The 23,372-nt window shown below is 39.6% G+C and overlaps 1 protein-coding gene across 1 annotated transcript in view; it reads right to left on the reverse strand.

The window, feature by feature from the left end:
• LOC126495128 (cytochrome P450 3A11-like) overlaps nucleotides 1-23,118 on the reverse strand; it is a 33,911-nt gene extending 10,793 nt beyond the window's left edge. Inside the window, exons 1-9 of the mRNA XM_050132721.1 lie at nucleotides 22,942-23,118; nucleotides 21,454-21,547; nucleotides 19,213-19,265; nucleotides 10,370-10,469; nucleotides 7,403-7,516; nucleotides 7,226-7,314; nucleotides 6,785-6,933; nucleotides 2,104-2,231; nucleotides 1,028-1,204 (exon numbers count right to left, since the gene is read on the reverse strand). Coding sequence (XP_049988678.1) covers nucleotides 1,028-1,204; nucleotides 2,104-2,231; nucleotides 6,785-6,933; nucleotides 7,226-7,314; nucleotides 7,403-7,516; nucleotides 10,370-10,469; nucleotides 19,213-19,265; nucleotides 21,454-21,547; nucleotides 22,942-23,012 — 975 coding nt within the window. The 5' untranslated portion in view covers nucleotides 23,013-23,118. The remainder of the gene's footprint in view (nucleotides 1-1,027; nucleotides 1,205-2,103; nucleotides 2,232-6,784; nucleotides 6,934-7,225; nucleotides 7,315-7,402; nucleotides 7,517-10,369; nucleotides 10,470-19,212; nucleotides 19,266-21,453; nucleotides 21,548-22,941) is intronic.
• Between the last annotated feature and the right edge of the window lie 254 nt (nucleotides 23,119-23,372).

Raw genomic sequence — 23,372 nt, forward strand, 5'->3', positions numbered from 1 at the left:
CCAAGTCTCTTGCCAACCCTACAATGGCTCCCTTAATTAACATATATACTTCCCTGCTCCCATATCTACCCTTCCTCCATATCAACCATCCCATTCCCCTAAGCTCTCCCCAATCCATCCCTTCTCCCTTCTCTCTCCCCATCTCTTTTTCCCCCAACCCGCCTCCACCCCCATGCTCCCAACTTCTGCCCAGCGATCTTGTCTACTTCCAATATCCAGGAGGATAAATACATGTTTTTCTTTGGGTTCACCTTCTTATTTAGCTTCTCTAGGATCATGAATTATAGGCTCAATGTCCTTTGTTTATGGCCTGAATCCACTTATGAGTGAGTACATACCATAGTCATCTTTTTGGGTCTGGGTTATCTCACTCAGTAAAGTGTTTTCTATTTCCATCCATTTGCATGCAAAATTCAAGATGTCATTGTTTTTTTTTTAACCTCTGAGTAGAACTCTAAAGTGTATATGTGCCACACCTTCTTTATCTATTCTTCCATTGAGGGACACCTAGGTTGTTTCCAGGTTCTGGCTATTACAAATAGTGATGGTATGAACATAGTTTAACAAATGCTTTTGTAGTATGATTGGGCACCTCTTGGGTATAATCCCAAGAGTGGAATTGCTGGATCCTGAGGTAGGAGAACATGAACAAGAAATTCAGGACAGCAAGGGGTGCATTCACCCACGGAGATAGTGTGACTGATCTAATGGGAGCTAAACAAGGCCAGCTAGACTGGGACTGAACAAGAATGTGATCAAACTGGACTCTCTGAATGTGGCTGACAATGAGGGCTGACTGAGAAGCCAATTATAATCGCACCGGATTTTGATTCTACTGCATGTGCTTGCTTTTGGGAGCCTAGTCTGTTTGGATACACACCTCCTAGACCTGGATGGAGGTGGGAGGGCCTTGGACTTCCCACAGGGCAGGACACCCTGACTTCTCTTAAGACTGGAAAGGGAGGGGGAGGGTGGTTAAGGGGAGTGGGAGGAAAATGGGAGGAGTGGAGGAGGTTTAAATTTTTAATAAGTAATTAAAATATAATAAAAAAAGAAAACCTTCCCACTCATTTTCTGAGCGATGACCACTCACTGAGAACTTCCTCGTCCATAGACCAGGGAGTCCTTGGTTACCTTTATGAGATTCTTTGTCTTTGGAATTATTTTGAGTGTTCATCATCAGCTGAAGAAAATCCACTCTGTGCTGGAAGCAAAAGAGAAGTTGCACAAATAGAAGGTCAATGGTAAGGTCAGAGGTCAGAGGTAGATCAGGAGTGCAGAAGCTCACCCTACTTTCTGAGAATGTAGCTCCCTTAAATTCACAAATGTGGTTAGTCTTGCTTGATTTCTTAAAGAACAGAAGGAACTGTAGCTGAACCCAGAAGCAATCCAGCTATTTATAAACACTTTACAATAAATTACAATACATATAATTTTAAAAAATAACATTGATTTTTTGAAAATGTTTTTGTAGGAGATGAAAATAGTATTTCCCTTGTTTTAATCACTTTTATCTATTCTTAGAGATTGTCATAGATGTATACAATGAGATATAGTCATACCCACCCCATCATTTCCTCCATTTGATTCTTCTAGATGCCTTGTAACATTTCTTCTTCCTAACTTCATGACCCCCTTTTTTTAAATAACCCACTGAGTGCAAGTGCTGCCCATATGTCCCTGTATGTGGGGTCATTCACTGGTGGACGAGAAACCTATTGGTGGTTATACCCTCTCTCTGCAGCCATTAAGTGCCAAGAGTTCCCAGGGAGGTGCAGCATTTGGAGAGGTCCTTCCTCATCTATGTTGGAGATTTGGTGGTGTTATCTTGTGCTGGTCCTGTGCCTTGTCATTTTTTTAAATTTTAATCCTTTAATCTTTATTTTATTTGTTTTGCTAAGGGTTAATTCCTGACTTATTCTCAACCAGTGTTTCAAAATTTCAAATTTTCCTCTCCCAGAAATAAAAATATCCCTTTTCTCTCTCTAAATATAACCTTTTCTATCTACTTTTATTGATAGATGAAGTGAACCACACAGCTCACATGTTCACAGCCCAACATATTACAAACCCTGTACCTCTCAGGAGACCATCACTTTTTACCTTCTCATCAGAGTTCAGCCGGCTTTCCTTCATTCTATCCACAAATTTTTTGAAGAATGCTATCGAATCCTTTGGGTATCTGGAGACATTTAACATCTCATATATTGGTGTAAGAAATGGAAAGAGTACTGGAAAGGATAGACAAATAATAAATTTTAGTGGAAATACAGGTTTTATGTAGTGATATCATAAAACAATCTAAAGAATAAGTCATCAATGTCTCAGCCAAACCATTCTCTCTGTGACGTTGCTCACACTGGGTCACCACCATAAGGCTCCTTCTGCATTGAGGAGTAGTGAAAGGAACAATTCTGACTCTTGGATTTAACTCTGCTCCTGTAGTTTGTGTGGATCCAAAATACAGACAAGGCCATTGACATGGTTCAAGAGCTAAAGGGACCTGCAGAAAAGCCTAACAACCTGAGTTTGATCCCTGCATCCCACACTGTGGAAGTAGAGAATCAACACATGCCATATAAACACCAAAGCACATGTCCACACACATAGACAAATAAATCAATACATTTCTTCTTAAGCTAATAAATAAACAAGTAGAGAAATAGTAGATTTCTTATTCGCTGATAAGTAGTGAGGAAAGAACAGCCAAGACAGCATTTGATTTTCATCTGGCATGACACAAACAACACCAGCAGCAGAAAGGGTGTTTGGACAGTCAGATGTCTGTGCAAATTAATGACATAAATATCCTTATCATGTAATAATCTTACCAAATAACCAACAGTTCAAGAAATCCAGCAGGATACTGGAAAATTTATTGAGATATAGTTTCGTGGCAGAGTACTTGCCTAGCATGTGTGAGATCTCGTGATCTTCTTCAAGTAGCAAAAGAATACAAAATGTCTTGAGAGAGTATGAAAAAAGGTAAAGCAAGACCATATAGCGAAAAGGGGCAGAGAGGCTTATGCTGTAGAATAATCTTTTTGTACACTGTGAAGATGTGTCTCTTCTAAGGCACTTTTTGATTGGCTTAATAAAGAACTGAATGGCCAATAGCTAGGCAGAACTTCCAGTAGGAGAGAGGCACTCTGGGAAGAAGAGAGGTGTAATTCACCAGCAAGATGTGGGGGCAGAGGGTTGGAATTGGGAGTTAGATGTACATATGGAGCATAGGTAATGAACCATGTGGTAGAAGGTGGTTTAATAGAAATGGATTAATTTAAGTTATAAGAGCTAGTGGGAAACAAGTCTAAACTAAGGCCAAGCTTTCATAATTAATAAGAAGTCTCCATGTCATTATTGGTGTTCTGGCCATCCAAATAAAATCCACAGGGATGCCCCCAGCTAGGTCCTTGGACAGCAGAGGAGAGGGTACCTGAATGGTCCTTGCCCCACTATCAAGCTGATGATTATCTCGAATATCACCATAGAATCTTTGTCCTGATACGGACGGAGATAGAGACAGAGACCCTCATCAGAGGAATGACTGAGCTCCCAAGGTTCAGTTGAAAGGCAGAAGAAAAAAGGAGACGAGCAAAGAAGCAGGATCGTGAGAAGTTGCTCCATAAATTAAGGCAGTGGGCCTGTTCTAATGGGAGCTCACCAAATCCAGCTGGACTGGGTGTGAATGAGCATGTGATCAAACCGGACTCTGATTGTGGCTGACAATGGGGGCTGACAGAGAAGCCATTGATAAAGGCACTGGGACTTGTTTTTACGCCATGTTCTGGCTTTTTGGGACCCTAGTCTATATGGATGCACAGTTCTCTAGGCCTGGATGTAGGGGGGAGGGCCTTGGAATTCCTACATGGCAGGGTTCCCTGCCTCTCTCAAGCAGGGTGGGAGAGGGAAGAGAGGGTGTGGGGGAGCGGGAGGGGATTGGGAGGAGGGAAGGAATGTAAATATTTGAATGGAAAGACTAAAAATAAATAAATATATAAACAGAAAAAAATCTAGGGAAAGGCTTACAGCCTTAATTTTCTAAAAAGATTTGTTTATTTATTTTGTTTACAGTAGTCTGTCTGCATGTGTGCCTGCAGGCCAGAAGAGGGCACTAGATTTCATTACAGATGTTTGTAAGCCACCATGTGGTTGCTGGGAATTGAACTCAGGGCCTCTGGAAGAACAATCAGTGCTCTTAACCTCTAAGCCATCTCCCTAGCCCCACAGCCTTAATTTTTTAAATCTCAAATATCAGACTTTACAGTGTAAAATAAAATTTTAAAACAACTAACTCCAGGGCAGGAGAGATGACTCATTGGTAAAATACTTGCTGTGCAAGCACCAGATCTGAGTTTGATACCCAGCACCTCTGTAAAGCCAAGGTCAAAGACAGGTGACCAAACTCAGATAGAAAGGAAGATCACATGATCTCCCTCAGTTCCAGAGTCTAGCCTATAATGAAAAATGCAAATATGTGAAAGGTATAAGTGTGGATATGGGATAACGCTCAAAAGAAGACAAGGAGCGGATGACACTTGGTGTTGAGGATGGAATGTAGGCAAAAGGACACAAGAGCTGTGTATGGAAAAGTATTTGACAGAGAAAATATTAAAACCCCCAAAGAAGCACCACTGCTAACTCTACCCAGCACATACACACACCAAAAAATTACAACAGGGCCTGTAGAGATTGCTCAACAGTTAGAACTGACTGCACTTGCAGAGGACCAAGATTTGATTCCCAACACCCATGTGGCTGCTCTTAACCATGCATAACTCCAATTCCAGGAGATTTAATTCCCTTTTATGGTCTAGGCAGGCCCTTAATTCATATGGTACACATATGTGTAGGTAAAACATCCAATCACATAAAATAAAAATAAATAAATCTTTAAAAAATGTTAAAATAATTCAGCTATGTGAGAGAGATGATCTAAAAGCAGACATTAATATATCTAGCTTAGTTTTTTAATTGCATTAGGATTAAGGAAATTCTAATCAAAACCACAGGTCCAGGCTGCAGCATATCCACTAAGCAGCAATGATCAAAGTCATAGGAGAGCCAAGTGTTGGGTGGGACATGGGAACTTGGAACTCTCCTGAATTTCCAGAAGACATATAAAAACCTGCATCTACTGTGGAAAACATATGTTTAGTTGTTTAATATGTTAAAATGGAGTTACTTTGTAATGCAGGAACGACAATTCTGAATATATCCAAAAACAAATATTTAAACGTAACCTTGTATTGAAATGCTCATGGTAGCAAAATTCATGGCAAATATATAAAACTAACTTCAATGTCTATAAACTAATATAGAATATTACTCATTCATAGACATGGGAGACAGTTACAATAGTGTCACTTAATAGTGTTCTAAATGACAGAGGCCTGTCACAGAGACTGTATAGTCTATGATCCCATGATGTAAAATACTCAGAATATGTAAATATAGAGAAAGTAAATTGGTGGTTGCTTAGGTCAAGGCTGCTTGAAGGAAGATAGTACAAAAGTGCAGCATGGCTAGAACAGAGTACTCTGCAGTTGACATTGGTATCAGGCCAGGTAGATCATCAGTCAGTGCAGACCCCTGAGTGACCAGAGAGCTGAGAATAAGTGACTGTTGAGTGCTGAGTCCTACATGGAGCATCTGTATCAACACCCCCATCACTCCAGGCTCAAGGAACATCATGAAAACAGATGTGGGGGTAAAGTAAGGGCCAGGATAGGTGGTGTGATGATGTGGGATTCTGTTCTGTGTGCTATGAATGTTTTATTACCATTGGTTAATAAAAAAGCTTCTTTGGGCCTATGGCAGAGCAGAATATAGCCAGATGGGATGTATATATGTGTGTGTGTATGTGTGTGTGTGTGTGTGTGTGTGTGTGTGGAGAGAGAGAGAGAGAGAAGGCAGAGTCAGGGAGATGCCATGTATGTGCCAAAGGAGACAGACCCTGGAACTTTACCTGGTAAGCCACAGACTTGTAGTGAAATACATAATAATAGAAATGGGTTAATTTAAGATGTAAGAGCTAACTAATAAGAAGCCAGAGCTAATAGGCCAGGAAGTAATGTAATTAATATGGTTTCTGTGTTATTGCTTGAATATGTGTGGTCAGGAAACCAACAGTAGTCTCTGTTTACAGTGTGAAATACTATATCCTAGACATGGCCTGGCCCACTCTCGATCTGATCACCTGCATGAGCTCACACCAATAATATTGGTCAACATCCTAGGAGGCAGAGATTGCTGGACTTACTCTTTGGCCAAAACAAGGGATGGACATTAAATTGAGAGAAAGATGTGTTGGTGTATCTGGGGGAAGCGGGGGTGAGAATTAGGGGAGGGTATAATCAAGATAGATTGTATACCTTTATGATATTGTCAAAGGATAAATAATAGAATTCTAAAATAAAGAGAAGAACAGTGTCTTAAGCCTTTAATCCCAGCACCCAGGAGGTTGAGGTAATTGGATCACTGTAAGTTCAAGGCCAGCTTGGTCTACACGGCAACTTTCAGGCAAGTTGAGCTACCCAGTGAGACTCTCTCTAAAAGAAAATTAAGTTCAGGAACAAAAGAAAGGCAGTACATGTCTTTGTGCCTTAAATATTGGATTGTGCCTTTAGATACAACATGATAAGTTTGTGAATTACATGTCAGGTGAATTATATATACCAATAGAGCTGTTAGTTTTGGTAAGTGTGGAAGAGAAAGGCTGAATTTCAAACATGGCCACAGACAAGTGCACCGGGTCAAAAGGCAGAAGAACCATCATACATACCTATTGACATAAATAATGGACTAAAAAAATCTAATTTTAATAGCTTCTTGGTCTTTTCCATAAAAGGATCATTTGGGTTGTTGAGGGAATCGACGTTCACACCAAATGCTGTGCTCGTGATCACATCCAAGCTGTAGGCTCCTAACACTCTGAGGAGATAAAGATGTGGGAATTTACCACATTCAGCAAGAAGCTTGAAATAATTTATATTCTTTGGCAAGGCTGGTGAAACCACCTCAGTTGACCAAGCACCTTCCCCTACCCACCCTTTACCCTTGCGACCTTGATACTATCACATTTCTTTCTCAACTGTACATTTTGTCAACTAGTGTCTAAAATGGAAGAAGGAGTAGCTGGACATGTGAGACACACAGAAGGATGACCCTTCTGCCCCAGTTGTCCTTCCTTTCCCAGAACAACAGTGGATGTACCACTACTCACTCTTTCATGGTGAGAGGCTTTCCTTTCTCTGCCTCTCTTCTCAAGTATTTTACCAAAATATCTCCGTACTGTTCAATGATGGGGAACATCTAAGCACAAAACACAAAGGCATCCATGGTTGTTAGGTGTGAAGACTCGAGTCACACAAACATTTCAACTAACAGTCCTTTTAGTCACCTCTTTGAGTTTTCCACTGGTGAAGGTGGGAGACAGCAAGGCTCGAAGTCTCTTCCACTCCTCATCCTTAGCTGATGAGACGGCTTTACTCATTATCCCCTCTGGGCCAAAGCTCTAGAGTCAAAAAATATAAATATTGTTCTCTGTTAAGTCCAGACCTTACTATGGTTGCAAAGTGCTAGGAGAATATTGGTTTATAACAATTTGCTTGTGACTGTTTATTATAGATCAAGCCTCATCCTACATGCAAAAATGGTCAGAATGTCCTCACAATCTTTAAGACATTGGGTGCTCACTGGGCTGCCTGTTGAACTTTTAAACATTTTTATTCCATGATCCTTGTAAATTTAAATCTCCCTGTGGTTTAAAAATTAGTTCCAGGGTTGGGGAGGGGTTAGAGAAGACAGGAACAAAACATAGTAGATTCTCCAGAGTAATGTAGATGGCAAATGGCTTGGGGACAAATACAAAGTGAACTTTGTATCACACAAGTTCTCCAGCTCTATATTTACAGCATAGACAATGTGAAAATTGATGCTTTGTTATGGTTTGTGATCGTGTGTGCATTTGCATGCTCATGTATGTGTTTGTCTGTGTCTGTATGTGTGTGTATGTAGAGTGGAACACTGGTGTGCATTCTCATTTGGAGAACAGAGGTCTGACATCTTCCTCTATACCTCTACTGTATTTTTTTAGGCAGGGTGTCTCAATGAATATAGAATGGTCTGGTTTGGCTAGAGTAGCTAGCCAGCAGGCCCCTAGGACCCACCTATTTCCAAATACTGCTCAGAAATAACATATACGTGCTGCTCTGCCCAGGTTTTATGTTGGTGATCTGCACTCAGGTCCTTTACCAGTAGAGTTATTTCCCTAGCTTGAGATACTTAAAGAATTTGATCTTTGGGTTTTTTTCTAGATTTATTTTAGTATTGTGTATATGTATGTATGCATGTGTGTATGATTGTAGGTACATATATATGCAGTGTAATCAGAGGTCAGAGGAGTGAGTTAGATCTCCTAAAGCAAGAGTTACAGGTAATTTGAGCTGCTGGATGTAGATGTAGGCAACCAATCCCCCATCCTCTTTTAGAACTTCAGCCACTATGTCATCTCTCTAGACCCTGGTTTATTTGGTTTGGGGGTTGTTTGTTTAGGATTAGTGTTATAAGAAATAATTTTCCCTAATTTTTCTTCAGTGATAAAAGGGAAAATATAATTCTATTTCCCTGGTGGGAACTTCATTCTATTTTCCACATTTATACTTTATACTAACGTTGAGTTTCCCAACTACCCTTATATTAAAGCACTCAGCACAACAGCAAGAAATGGAACCGGCTTCCCTTAATGAAGGGCAGCTGTAAACTAGTCCTTCAGCCAACTCTACCACATGACCAAAAGCTGAATGAGGACCAGAGAGATGACTCAGTAGGTAAATGCGCTTGCTGCCAAGCCCAACAACCTGAGTTCATTTCCCAGGATGCAGGGGGTAGAAAGAGGGATACACAAAGTTTCTTCAGACAGAACAATGGGATAGCCATGGTTTAAAAAGAGAGAACATTGAACTAAGTATCATACCTCATAAAAGTTTAACATTAATAAAACCATAGATTTAAGAGCTAATCTCAAAATGATATTTTTTTTCACACAATAAAATCCACACAAAAGGGCCAGGTGATTAGTCATCAACTTGACACTGTCCATACAATACACTGAGAAGGAAAATTGACACAAAATGAGAGAAGAAGGCAGGCTGTATATGGAGAGCAAGGAGCCACGCTCTATTCTGTGTGTTTGCCACTGCACGAATATAGATCTGTGAAAAATTGCACTGTACCACACAGACATAAGAAAGGACCCATGAAATAGGAAATGTAAACACAATCTAGATGACAACAGTGTACATCTACAAGTAGATACAATAATATAGTATATTTATACTTCCTCACTAGTAAAATGAATACCCAGACCCTACTTGTATATTATTGTGGAAACCACTGTGAATCAACATTTATTTCTTTTTTAAAATTCACTAAGTAGCCAAAGAGGTAGCAGTGCATACTCTTATACCCAGCAATCAGGAGACAGAGACAGGCAGATCTCTATGAGTTCAAGACAGCCTGGCCTACAGAGTAAGTTCCAGGTTAGTCAGAGCTACACAGAGATACACTGTCTCTAAAAAACCAAAGAAAACAAACAGAATAATTTCAATAGGTAAAATTTAAGGTTTGTATTCTTAAAAGAGTCTTGGGTGGTGGTTCAACAGTTAAGGGTGCTTGCTGATCTTCTGGAAGAGCCAAGTCCCAGCACCCATGTCAGGTCCCTCCAACTGCTTGGAACATTAGTCTAGTGGATCTCAATCCCTTTTTTGGCCTCCACAGGAACCTACACATGTATGGCATTTACTTTTATAGAAACATGCAGTGGGACAATGGTCTTGTACTTTTTAAAGGTTGTCAGTTGTACTGGTTGAATAAAATGCTGATTGGTCAGTAGTCAGGCAGAAAGTATAGTTGAAGCAACCAGCCAGTAAGTAGAGGCGGGGTGATGAGAAGAGGAGAATTCTGGGAAGAGGAAAGACTCAGTCTGCATTCCTCACCCAGACACAGAGGAATCAGGATGAGACAGCCTTACTAATAGAAGGTACCAAGCCATGTGACTAGCACAGACAAAAATTATGGATTGCCATAAGGTGTAAGAATTAGTTAACAAGATATAAAGAAAAAAAGAAAGAAAGAAAGAAAGAAAGAAGAAAAAAATAAAAATAAAAAAAGAATTAGTTAACAATGAAGCCTGAGATAATATGTCAACCAGTTTATAATTAATGTAAGCCTCTGTGTGTTTCTTTGGGACTGTGCGGCTGCAGGACCAGGCACAATAGAACCTCTGTCAACAGCAATACATATATACATATAAATAAAAATAGCAAAAACAAGTCTTTAGATTTTTTAAATTAAAAAATTTACCTACCCGTCGGTTTGTGAACACAGAGTAGCAGTCCTTCACTAGTACATTCTTGATCATCTCTGTGTCCGTGATAGCTAACACAGGTGTTTGACCATCATGCAACCTGGGCGAGGAAAACAGCTCATTAACCCAAGCCAGGTTATAAAGTGGGAGCCCAAATCCTCACTTTGATTCCAATGTTATATGACCCTCACTCTGGCTATACAACATGGAGTCACACTAATTCCAAGTCCAGCTTTGGGAGTCTGACCACAGATCCATGGAGTCTTTGTAAAGTGACAGGTGATGTCATTGAAGACACAACGAGTCACTTAAAGACAAAACAATTTGTAGTGAAAATCTCGTAGAGTCATTGTATCTTGGGTAAACATTAGGATTAAAAAATTGTTTCTCACTGTATGTATGATAATGACAGAACATATTAGTTTCTTGTTCAAGGCTCCAAGACCTTGAGGAAATCATAGTCTGGAACAGTGATTGTTTTCTATGACTTATAGTTGTTTTCTCTATGGGATTTCCATCCATTGCATGTCTTTTGTCACAGTACTATCCAGGCATGTTTAGAGGGCTTGAATTATTGGCTACTGAAACAATGCACAATAGGGACTGGAATTGCAGGGGTGTGATTATTTCTTTCAGAGAACATGTAGAATAGATCAAAGCAGCTTTGGCATGAGGAACTTGTTGTACCCTAAACACAACCTTTGTGTAGAATCAATAAATACATTTCTGAACCGAGATTTGAGGTTTAGTTCACAAAAACTGTTCCTCCCTGTTGCGAGTGAGCCTAAAATTAAATTTTGGAATTTCTTTCCTTTGAACATCCCACACAACAGGAAGCACCACACATTTGTTGCCCAGTGTCATGGGTTCAGAGATGAGAGAGGTCTCGATACTCCAGGACTGGTGGTAGAGGATGCTCAGAGCAGGCGGTTCTTCAGGATAGGATCAGGACTTGGGGATTTCCCCATCTCTGCTGGTCACTTAGTGTTTGTTAAAAGGAAATGGAGTGAATGTGAGAGAAAAACAGCTTACAGAGCTGTCGGCAATAGTTACCAGACATTGTTATTGGTCTCATGCAACTCACTATGTTCAATGAAAACTTGGGATAGGGAAGCCAGTGTTGAGCTCCTAATGAGCTCATGTGAGAGAGGAGCCTATACATCCCAGAGAGGAGTCAAGATTTGCTCTTTATATAATTTGATCTCAAATGCTCTGCATCCACTGCAGAGTGAGGAAGCACAGAAAGGTCTATCTGAATTTGAACAGGAAAGTAAAAAGGAAAACATTCAGGCTAGCAACTGTCCGTCAGCAGAGGAGAATGCTTCCTCACAGGAAGACAGGAATGTGTTTCAGAGGAAGAAGAAAGTAAGGAGGGTCAAGGTAACGGAGTTGAGACACTGAAAGTAACCATTAATAAATGGGACCTTTTGGCCGGGCACTGGGGGCGCATGCCTTTAATCCCAGCACTAGGGAGGCAGAGGCAGGCGGATCTCTGTGAGTTCGAGACCAGCCTGGTCTACAAGAGCTAGTTCCAGGACAGGCTCCAAAACCACAGAGAAACCCTGTCTCGAAACAAAATAAAACAAAACAAACAAACAAAAAAAATGGGACCTTTTGAAACTGAGAAGCTTCTGTAAGGCAAAGGACATGGCCAAAAAGACAAAATGGTAGCCTATAAAATGGGGAAAGATCTTCACCAACCCCACATTGGACAGAGGACTGATTTCCAAAATTTAAAGAACTCAAGAAACTAGATATCAAGATACTAAGTAATCTAATTGAAAACTGGTGTATGGATCTAAAGATAATATTCCCAACAGAAGAATCTAAAATGACTGAAAGACACTTAAGGATTTTTTAACATCCTTAGTCATCACAAAAATGCAAATCAAAACAACTCTGAGATACCATCTTACCCCTGTCAGAATAGCTAAGATCAAAAATACTGTTGATAGCTTATACTGGAGAGGATGTAAGTGGAAACTCCTCCATTGCTGATGGGAATGCAAACTCATGCAGCCACTTTTGAAATCAGTATGGCAATTTCTCAGAAAATTCAGAATCAACCTACCTCAAGACCTTACCATACCACCCTTAGTCATATACCCAATGGATGCACAATCATACCGTAAGGGTATTTGCTCCACTATGTCCATAGCAGCATTATTTATAATAGCCAGAACCTGGAAACATCCTAGAGTCCCCTCAACTGAAGAGTGGATAAAGAAAATGTGGTACATTTACACAGTGAAGAACTACTCAGTAGTAAAAAACAATGACATCTTGAAATTTGCAGACATATGGATGAACTAGAAAAAAGCATCCTGAGTTAGTTAACCCAGACACAGAAAGAGAAACATGATATATAGTCACTTATAAGTGGATATTAGACATAAAGCAGAGGATAAATAAGTTACATTCCTCAGCCCAGAGAAGCTAGGTTAAAAGGAGGATTCTAAGAGGGACACATGTGTAGGACACCAGGAAGGAGAAATAGTGAAGATCTAATTGGTGAACTGAGAGGGGATATAAGGGAGGGATGGAGGATGGGAACATGAGGGATCAAGATAGCCAAGTTGGGGGAGGGACAGAGAAGGAGATCAATGAAAGAGTATTGTGATAGAGGGAGTCAATACGGATTTAGAGAAAAGTCTGTTGCTAGGGAAACTCCTAGGAATACACAAGGATGACCCCAGCTAAGACTCCTAGCAATAGTGGAGAGGATGCCTGAACTGGCCTTGCCCTTTAAGCAGATTAGTGATCTCCCTAAGACCCATCATAAAATCTACAACCAGTAACTGATGGAAGAAGATGCAGTGATCCACAGCTAAGCACTGGGCTGAGTTCCTGGAGTTCAGCTGAAAGAGGGAGGAGAGATCATATGACCAAGAATGGTCAAGATCATGATGGGGAAAACTACAGAGACAGCCAGCTTGTGCTAGCAGTAGTTCACTGACTCTCAACTGACATTTGGGGAACCTTCATGGGACCAAACTAGGCCATCTGAAAGTGGGTGACAGTTATGTGGCTTGCTCTGTTTGGGGGTACCCTAGCAGTGGAACCAGAACTTATCCTGTGTTTATGATCTAGTTTTTTAGATCCCATTACCAATGGTGGATTATCTTTCCCAGGAAGACTCAGGGGGAGGGACTTGGTCCTGTCTCAACTTGGTATCCCAGACTTTGTTGACTCCCTAAGGGAGGTCTTATCTCCTCTGAGGGGTGAATGGAGGCTCAGATGGGGGGGATCTTGGGAGGTGGGAGAAGGAAATTGATGGGGAACTGGGGTTGGAGTGTAAAATGATTTTTTAAAAATTAAATTATAAAGAGAAAAGAAAAAATAAAAATAACAGAGATTCCTCTTCTCTTCCTTCTTTAGATGACACAATCTTAGAGATTCAAAAGATTGAAATACTAGTTGCACAGTTGCAAAAATTAAAGATGCAAATAGACAAACTCCAGAGACAAAGAATAAGAGAAATTAAAGGAGAAATCTTCCCAGGAGAAAAAAGGAAAGGAGAAGAAACTTGAAAAGAAATTTTCCCAGTAAAAAAGGGTAGTGTTTAATTAAAAGGCTTTTCCCTATAGAAGAAGGGAAAGTATATAATCAAGGCCTACAAATAAGAAGGCTCAAAAGATGAATAATGAAGGGAGAGAAAATCCTCTTTCCTGTGGATAGAGGAAGGGCAAAGGCCATATCCAATAGAAAAAAGAATTCAGATCTGCTGTAACCCAGAGCTCTCTGGTTGGGTGATGCCTGTCAGTGCTTTCTGCCAAGGGCCAGGAAATGCAGAGAGACAACACCTGAATTCCAGAGAATGAGTGGGTTCCGCTGCTGCAGCCTGTGCTACCACAGTTGGCTCAGAACTTAGAATTTTCTTGTTTAATTTTAGTTTAAATTTTATTTTTTGCTTTTCCCTCGGAGAGGGAATAACTCAATATGAAATGTTCCTTCATGGGAAATGTTTTTTCTTCTGATAGTGGAAATAACTCATTATCAAGTATCCATTCATGGGAGAAAACCATTGAACCAGCCCAACTTGAAGTACAGAAAACAGTTGTAATCATGGCATGAAGTACTAAGCCAATGCTGTTTAAATACATTTAAATGAATGATGTATTAATCATTCATTATATAGAGGCTGTTCTCTTCTCTTGATCATCTGATTAATGCTTAAATGAATGTTCAATTTTTATAGTAAATGACTTAAAGAAAAATTTATAATTTTGAGCTATATTACTGGGTATAATCTTGTCTAGTTATCACTAGATCACTAGAGGGTATTTGATTCTGTTCTTTACATTGCTTTCAAGACACTCTTGGTTAAATTCTATAAAATGTAGTACCTGAAGCAGAGCAGCCTTTTATTTTCTTAACTAATATGGCTGTGGAGGTGAAGCTCATGGAAATAATATCTTACTGAAAAAGAGCCTACAAAAATTATTTTTCCACTAAATAAAATGCAGGTAAATTGTCCTACCCTGTTAATAATTGCCAGTCCAATTTAACATGTTTCTTGGGATCTACAAAAAGGATCATCTTTTTAAGATTTATAAAAAATACTCCACGGTTATTGCATTAAGTTAACTCTTAAAATCAGATAGAGAATTTTTAAAAAATGCTTTTATACATGACTTTGTAAAAAGGACAAAGAATATGTTCATACACAAGTTACATATATTCCTCAAAATGATTGTACCCACTCTGAGTTATATAGCCCAAATTAATATTCCTACAATTTCAGCACCCACTCATAAAATGATGTTAGAAATGAGATAAATTTCTAAAATTCATATTGAAAAAAATGTCAATTAAAAAAACATAGGCTATTTAGATTGTTCAGAAACAAGACAAGGCAGAAACTGTCTACACAAATTTTGATTAGGGGCCAATGCTGGAATCCCAACTGCTCTGCCTTTAAAATCGTTCACTAATAAGCCTACATGGGTGGAGCAGTGGCCTGTAATTAAAACAAATTACAGGCACTTGAGCAACTAGGACAAAACAGTCAGATGTTATATTAAACACATGAAAAAACTACAAATACTTGGCATTCTCCTCTATTTGTAATAAAATAAATCTTAAAAATAGTGGTGATGACTTATTTAAAAAGCTGTAAACCAAGTAATTCAACCTATGGGTCCTTTATAGTCTAGAATTCCATTATTTTCTTAATTGCTTAAAGCTTGGGTTAGAATAGTTGTTAATTTAAAAGACTAATTTTTTTTTTTTTGCTATTCCTTTGCAGCAACTAGATAAAGAAAAAAATGCTTTTACAGTTCCTACTTATAATAATGCCCAGCCTGATATAAATGGAGTTGGGAGGTGGTGGTGCACACCTTTAATCCCAGCACTTGTGAGGCAGAGGCAGGCATATTTCTGTGAGTTTGAGGCCAGCCTGGTCTGCAAGAGCTAGTTCCATAACAGGCTCCAAAGCTACAGAAAAACCATGTCTTGAAAAACAAACAAACAAAAATCAAAACAAAACAAAAAAGGGTATAAGTGGAAAATACTTCCCTAGGAAATGTTAAGTAGTCCAACTTTATGTCCATTTTTAAAAATAAACCACAGGGCAGGGAAGCCTGATCGCTCTTTGGGCTGACGAGGGAGGGGAACTTGATTGGGGGAGGGGGAGGGAAATGGGAGGAGGTGGCTGGGAAGAGACAGAAATCTTTAATAAATAAATAAATTAAAAAAATAAAAATAAACCATTGGAAGTAGTTCATCAACAATGTCCTTAATCTATTGTTTATTATTCTGTTGAAGGATCATTGATCACAATGTGAACCCCGAGATTGTATTAAATAAAATCAACCTTTGGTCAAGAGTCAGAGCCAACAGCTAGTTGGCAGGAAGTAGTCACAGAGAGTTATAATGAGTCTGGCCAACAGATAAATGCACAGGAAATAGTAAGGGGGGGGACACTTTCATTATGGTGGTCCTCTTTGTTTTGGGACAGAGAAAGCAGTGTTCCCTTTCTGAGACTGCAGCTGAGGTGAATGGTCAGCTGGTTGCTTCTCTGTGTTTTTGAGCTAACAGGTTTTCACCCAAGAATCTGACTTGTGAGTATTTATTGGTAAAATTATAAGATTCAGATTTAGTTTAAAAAGAGCATCATTATACGGATACTGTCTTAATAGCTACCTCAGATGTCAATATCCTTGAAAAGGTGTTTACTGAGGTACCACAGATTTTCCCTCAATGGACATTGGAAATTACTTCTGAAACGTTCTAAGAGGATGCTCTCTTATTTATTTAGGTTTAAATTAAGTAAACAGAGAAACTAGCCACAAAAACAAGATTTGAAGAGATTAATAACATATGCCTAATGAGTTTGAAAAATTTATTGAGAATATTAATTGGTTGTACCCTACAATTAGACTGACTACAAGAATTAAGTAGTTTATCTCTAATTTTACAAAGTGACTTAGATCTTAACAGTCCGAGATATTTAACAACTGAAGCAAAAAGGAGTTGGCCTAAGTAGAACAGAAATTGCAAGATATCTACATAGATCAATTAGATCTCACACATTGAGTGTATTTTATTAATTTTACCTTCTACTCATTCCTCTACCGGACTCATTATGCCAAGGGAAAATATTATTTTAGAATGTATATCATAATCAGAATGAAAATTTAAAAACCTCTACAGAAGAGGTTTCTAAATTAAATATAAAAAGAAGAATAAGATCCATTGTCAGAAATGGATCCAGCTGAGATTGCAGTATCTTATACAAATGTTGAAATTATGCAATGATGGGTAATTCATGATGACTGACAGAGCCTGTAGCAATTATTCAGGTGAAATCAGCAACAGATACCCCCAAAGTAAATAAATTCAATTTACAAAAAGAATTGAATGGATTCTTCCCCATTTAGTAAATCTATTTCTGGAGCTCTTACATTTTATACTGATGCTGGTTCTACAGCACGAAAAGTAAAGTATTCCAAAGTCTATATGCCTCAGTCAAAAAATCAGAATCATATGCTTTTCTAAAGATTTTATTAGATTTTGATGGGTCAGTCTCTTAATATAATTCCTGATTTTCAATATTCAAGATTAGTTGTATTTTATATAACAACTGTTCAACTTGTTCATGATTATTCAGAATTTACTCTGTTTTTCATATAATTGCATATCAGGATGGTAATTTTTTATCATTCCCATTGTTTTATACAGGATTGACTGGACCATAAGCAAAAGGAAATGAAGAAATTGATAAAATATTAATAGAAATTATTTTATAATCTTCAGAATTTTATAAAACATTATGTTACAAGCCGGGCGGTGGTGGCACACGCCTTTAATCTCAGCACTCGGGAGGCAGAGGCAGGCGGATCTCTGTGAGTTCGAGACCAGCCTGGTCTACAGAGCTAGTTCCAGGACAGGCTCCAAAGCCACAGAGAAATCCTGTCTCAAAAAACCAAAAAAGAAAAAAAAAACATTATGTTACTAGTAAAGTTCTAAAGTAAAAATTTATATTACCTGGTGATAAGCTAAAGAAAGTATAAAAAATTATCCTACTTGTTTTTGGTATAGTTCAATTCCTTTACCTGTAAGAAGTAATCCTAAGGATAATCAAAGAAATGAAATTTGGAAAATGTATATATTTCACTTAACAGAATTTGTAAAATATAAAATATATACATCATACTATTGATACATACTCAGGATTTCAATGAGTATCTGCCTAAGTTCTGAAAGGGCTGATTCTGTAATTACTCCTTTATTAGAAACAATGGCTATAAAGGGAAAATCAATGCAAATTAAACATAAGCACCTACTTACATTTTCAGTAAAATAAAACATCTTGTGTAATTATAACTAAACACAATACAGGGAGAGCACATAAACCTGGACAAACAATTGTTGGAAGCTCTAATCACACTTTAAAAGAGATGTCATTTAGATGCCACTTTTGAAAGTCTTTATTTTTAGAGCAAAGCCAATGGTTTGGATGCCAATGAGTTGCTGACACCATTGCAAGCTCACCTATGATGATTCCAGTCCAGAAACTCTCTGAAAGAATATTAAGAAGAACTCATAGAAGGATTGGATTGATGGTTGCTGTGGTATGGAAATTATTGTATTGACTGTAACTGTTGTCATGCCTGGACTAGCCCTTCATGAGGTAATTCAGACTGCTGAATTGATTAAAGTGTGGCATAAACATGCTGCAGAACTTTGGACTTAGCAAAATAAAATAGATAGCAAGGTAGTCAATGAAATAGATGCTTTGAGACAAGTTGTAATTCTTTTTTTTTTCCTTTTAGAACAGGCTGGCCTCGAACTCACAGAGATCAGCCTGCCTCTGCCTCCCGAGTGCTGGGATTAAGGCTTGCATGTGCCACCACTGCCCAGTTCATTTTGGTTTTTAAATACATTGAATCTCCAAAGTCTGTTCAACAAGACAGTACACAATGATATACACTTCTATCAAAAGTCTTAGCAGCAGATGGTGACGGTGCATGCCTGTAATTCCAGAACTCAGGAGCCAGAGGCAGGTGGATCTCTGTGAGTTTGAGATCAGTTTGGTCTACAGAGTGACTTCCAGGACAGCCAGGACTGTTACACAGAGAACCCAGTCTCAAAAACATAATAAAACAAAATAACAAAAACACGAAGTCCAGAGTCCATGGAATATCAAAGCCTTTCAAAAAGCCACAATATACAATGTTCTCAAGATAATTAGTCCTGTGAATCATGGCACTTCATGACACATGGCATCACCTTTAAAACAGCGGGGCCATTACTACAATTTTGGGTTGGCATTGTCCTGCACAAGCAGAGTACATTCCCCTAAAAAGAGTCAACTCCATGGGACTTTCCAGAATACTCACCCCCACAGTTTTCCATACTTTTTATAGCACTTAGCATCAAATTTCCATATACCCTGGAATGAGAAATAGCATGAAATCCATTATTGTCCTGTATGTGCCAACCCTTCTGTAGCCAGGGAACCAAACCCTCAAATCCCATGAAATAAAGTTAACTGTTTCTGACAGAGAAAAGTTCTTCAGTAACGTTTAGTGGCACCAGCAAGATGACTCAGTGGGAGAAGGCTGAGTGATATTGCAGGACACCTGACCCCTTCCTGTGGACTCTGCATGCACAGCCACAGGCATACACATGTACACAGCAGCATATACACACATAATAATAATCTTAATAAGAATAATGAAATTGTTTTGCAGAATTTGTAATCAAAACATAGAACGTCTACAAGAAAATCTGAGCTGACGGCAGTGTGAGCTTTGCCTCTCGCCCTCTGAACGTGAGCTTGGGAATGTCTGCTGTGGACTGACCAGAGGCCAGGTGTCAAAGCAGGTTCATCACAAATGATCCACATAGACTAAAATGTGGCACATGACATGCTTATTACTGAAGTTTCTAACTTCAGTTGTTTTGTTGAATCTTCCTTTTCCCAGTGGTTTTGCCTTCAGTATCTTTAAATGAAAATACAGTGCACATTGTGCAGTCCAGTATGTGAGGTGACTGACAGCCAACATCCTGTCTCAGGTTACACACTTGCTGCTCACACTTTCACAGGCTGCTGCCTTTAAAGGAAGAGAAGGTAGGTCCACGTCCATGTTAAATCACTTGCTGGCATGTCTAAATCCCTGAATCCCATTCTCAGCACCACAAAACAGAAACAGTAGAGAAAAGCTGTCTTTAGGGCTGGAGATGTGACGTTGCAGTTATGAGCACTTGCTGATCTTCCCGAGGGTACAAGTTCTGTCCGCAGAACTCACACCCAACACCTCACCTCACAACCATCTGTTTCTTTGGCACCAGGGAATCCTGTGCCGTCTTTTGGCTTCTGTATGTACTGCACTTATGTGCATAAACCCACATGGATATATATAAAATCTTCTTTCTAAAACAAACAATCACTAACCTGGACCCTAGTTCTTACAGAAAGAGACAAAAGCAAAATACGCTAAACTCAAGAACCACCATCATGTCGTGAAGAGTAAATGGTGAGACTAGAGCTATAGAAGTTGTTTCAGGGGTTCAATAATTATGCAGAGAACCCAAGTACACGAATTGTCCCCCAAAGGTGTGTATTTATGTCTCTGACAACCTGATGTTTCAGAAATATTCAGCAAAAGGAGAAAATGATGCCCATGAGTTGGATACAAAGAGAATTTTATTTAGTTCATACAGGTTGATGTCCTAGAAGCTGGAAACCCCCTCAAGATTTTCTTCAAATAAATACAGAAGTGCCTTCCTGGAACCTGCCCTGGGTAAGAAATAAAGTTCTTTTACTGCTCACAAAGTCTGAGCTCCTGAATATCAAGATTAAATGGGTTGGAGATCTTTGCATTTCACCAAAGACAAACCTGAGGCTCAATAATCTGACATCAGGGCCAGTGAGATGGCTCCGATGAGAAGGCACTCGCCACCAACCCTGACAACCTGAGATTTATCCCTAGGACTCAGATGGTGGAAAGAGAAAACTGACTCCCACAGGTTGTCCCTTCACCTACAAATGCATGCTGTGGCACATACACACTCACCCCAAAATTAATAAGTATGGGGGAAGTTGACAATGGGGACTGTGGAAATGGTTCAGTGGGAAGAACGCACAATAAAAGCCAGAGTTTGAATCTCCAATATCTGCATAAATGACAAATCAGGGTTAAAGTTCTCCAGTATCCCCACTTGCAGGAGGCCAAGACAAGGGATCACTGGAGCAAGTTGACTAGCTAAACTAGTCAAGTCAGAGAGAGCTGGGTTTGTGAGAGACCCTGCCTTAAAGTATAAAGTGAAGAGCAATCAAGAAGACATCCAGTACCAACCTCTGGCCTCTACATGCACACATATATCCATGCATAGGGACCTGCACACATATGGGCACTCATGCACATGTAAGTACAGGCATACACACTATAAACACACACACACACACACACACTTGATAGTTTTAAGTTGGCAACAGAGCCCTAAAAAAAATCACTGGACATTCTCTAGTATCATGAGAATACACAGTATGAGGGCCTGAAATCACACTATCATTTCCTATCAAGGAGCATTTAACAGAACTAAACCATTTTTGTCCACCAGGAATCAACACTGACCTCATAATAATTCAGCAGAGTTCCTAAAAATGGCAGAGGTTTGGGACCAGGAATTCCCTGTTTCTTAAAAACATCATGGTTACGGGTCCCGTATCTATAGAGTGAAACAGAAAGTCTTGTGACCACACAAACAGCAGAGAGAAGATAAACATTACCAAAGCCAAATCATGAAACATACCAACAACTTGGCTGCCCCTCCAGTTCCTAGGGTTTAGGGACAGAGTGAGGGGTCCAGTGTGCATGGCAGCCCATGGTTTGTATATGCTCCTACTGAGTTCTGGTGCCTCTAGGTGTAACCTGAAAGTCACTCAGGTCATACCAAGAGTAAATCTTACCAGAAACCCTCTTCACCTCAGCAAGAGGGAGTTGAAAGTGTGTATGTGTGCCCAGCAGATCTGCATAACATAAATATGAACTTTAATAGTTAGTGTCACTGGGGCTTTAGTACAGTAGTAGAGTGCTTGACTAGCACATATAGGCTCTGGTTTGAGACCTCTTTCTGACAAAAATAAAAATGCAAAATGAACACAATTATTTCATCTCAGGCCTTCAAGATGACTGCACAGGTAAAGGGATTGACTTCCAAGTTTGACAACCGTAGTCTGACCCACAGGATCCCCATAATAGGAAAGAAAAGACTCCTAAAAGTTTTCTTGTAACACAAACACAGACACAGACACACACACACAGACACACACACACACCTGTCTCACGTGCTTCTTCTATTCCCATTAAATAAAAACATGCAATTTCAAAGTTTTTTTTTTACAAGAGTTAATTTTAACTTCTGTTATCTCGTTTTATAATTGTATTCTGGTGCCTGTGGAAGGCATTACGTCCCCTGGGACAATAGTTACAGATGATGTGAGCCACATGTGGATAGCAGGATTCTAACCTGGGTCAAATAGAAGAGCAATCAGTGCTCTTAACCACTGAGCCATCTCTCCAGCCCCTGCTTTCCTTGTCACTTTTGACCTTGCACTCAATACCAGAATACAGGTCTGAGTACAACCCCAACCTGAGGACACGGTGGAAGAAGAACTTTGGTGGTTACTTGTTGGAATAAGAGCGGCGGCGGGGGTGCGTCCCCAACACCCCAGCCGCTTGGCTAGCTCATGCCCGAAATAACAACACACAAACTGTATTCATTTAACTGCTTGGCCCATGAACTCTAGCCCTTACAGGCTAATTCTCGCACCTGGACTAGCCCATTTCTAATGATGTGTGTAAGCACCCCAAGGTGCGCTTACCGGGAAGATTCTAGCCTATGTCCATTCTGGGTTCGGAGCTGAGAGGAGCTTCATTGCATGCATCTGCCCAGGAGATCAGAGCATGGCGTCTCTCAGGAAGCAGAGCAGAGTCTGACCTCACTTCCTCTTCCGCCCAGCATCCTATTCTGTTTATTCCACCCACCTATGTTCTAAGCTATGAGGCCAAGCAGTTGGTTTATTATAATTAACCAATTACCTTCCTCTATCAGTTACTCACCGGTATAGGAGCACCAGGCTGATTACCAGGAGGACCCAGGTTTCCAGGGAGAGAATTGAAGTCAGGTCCATCGTTGCTTGTCTGTCAGCAATGTTCCCCTCTGTGTTCTCCCTCCAGCTGTGTGTGTTGTCCTTTGCAGGGCTTCTCTTCCACTAATGGTGCTGAAGTGTGCCCAGCCTGGGGTGTTTATATTCTGGGAAGTTGCAGTCCAGGTGTGTGCACGGCCGGGACTTTGGTCTCCTGGATAAATCATGAAGTTCATCCAGCCTATTTTGACATTCTGTGAGTTAACATTCTGTGTGTAGTCAATACACAATGTTGTCATTTCAGAAAGACCAAAGGTTATTTTTTAATCAAAAATTTGAGCAAATTTATTGATATGAAATGCCCTTTCACCAAGGATGGCTTATGTCAAAAACACATGAAATAAA

The sequence above is a fragment of the Alexandromys fortis genome, unplaced genomic scaffold, assembly GCF_014885135.2.
Source record: "Alexandromys fortis isolate MF-2015 unplaced genomic scaffold, M_Fortis_MF-2015_v1.1 scaffold_444, whole genome shotgun sequence".
Taxonomy (NCBI): Eukaryota; Metazoa; Chordata; class Mammalia; order Rodentia; family Cricetidae; genus Alexandromys; species Alexandromys fortis.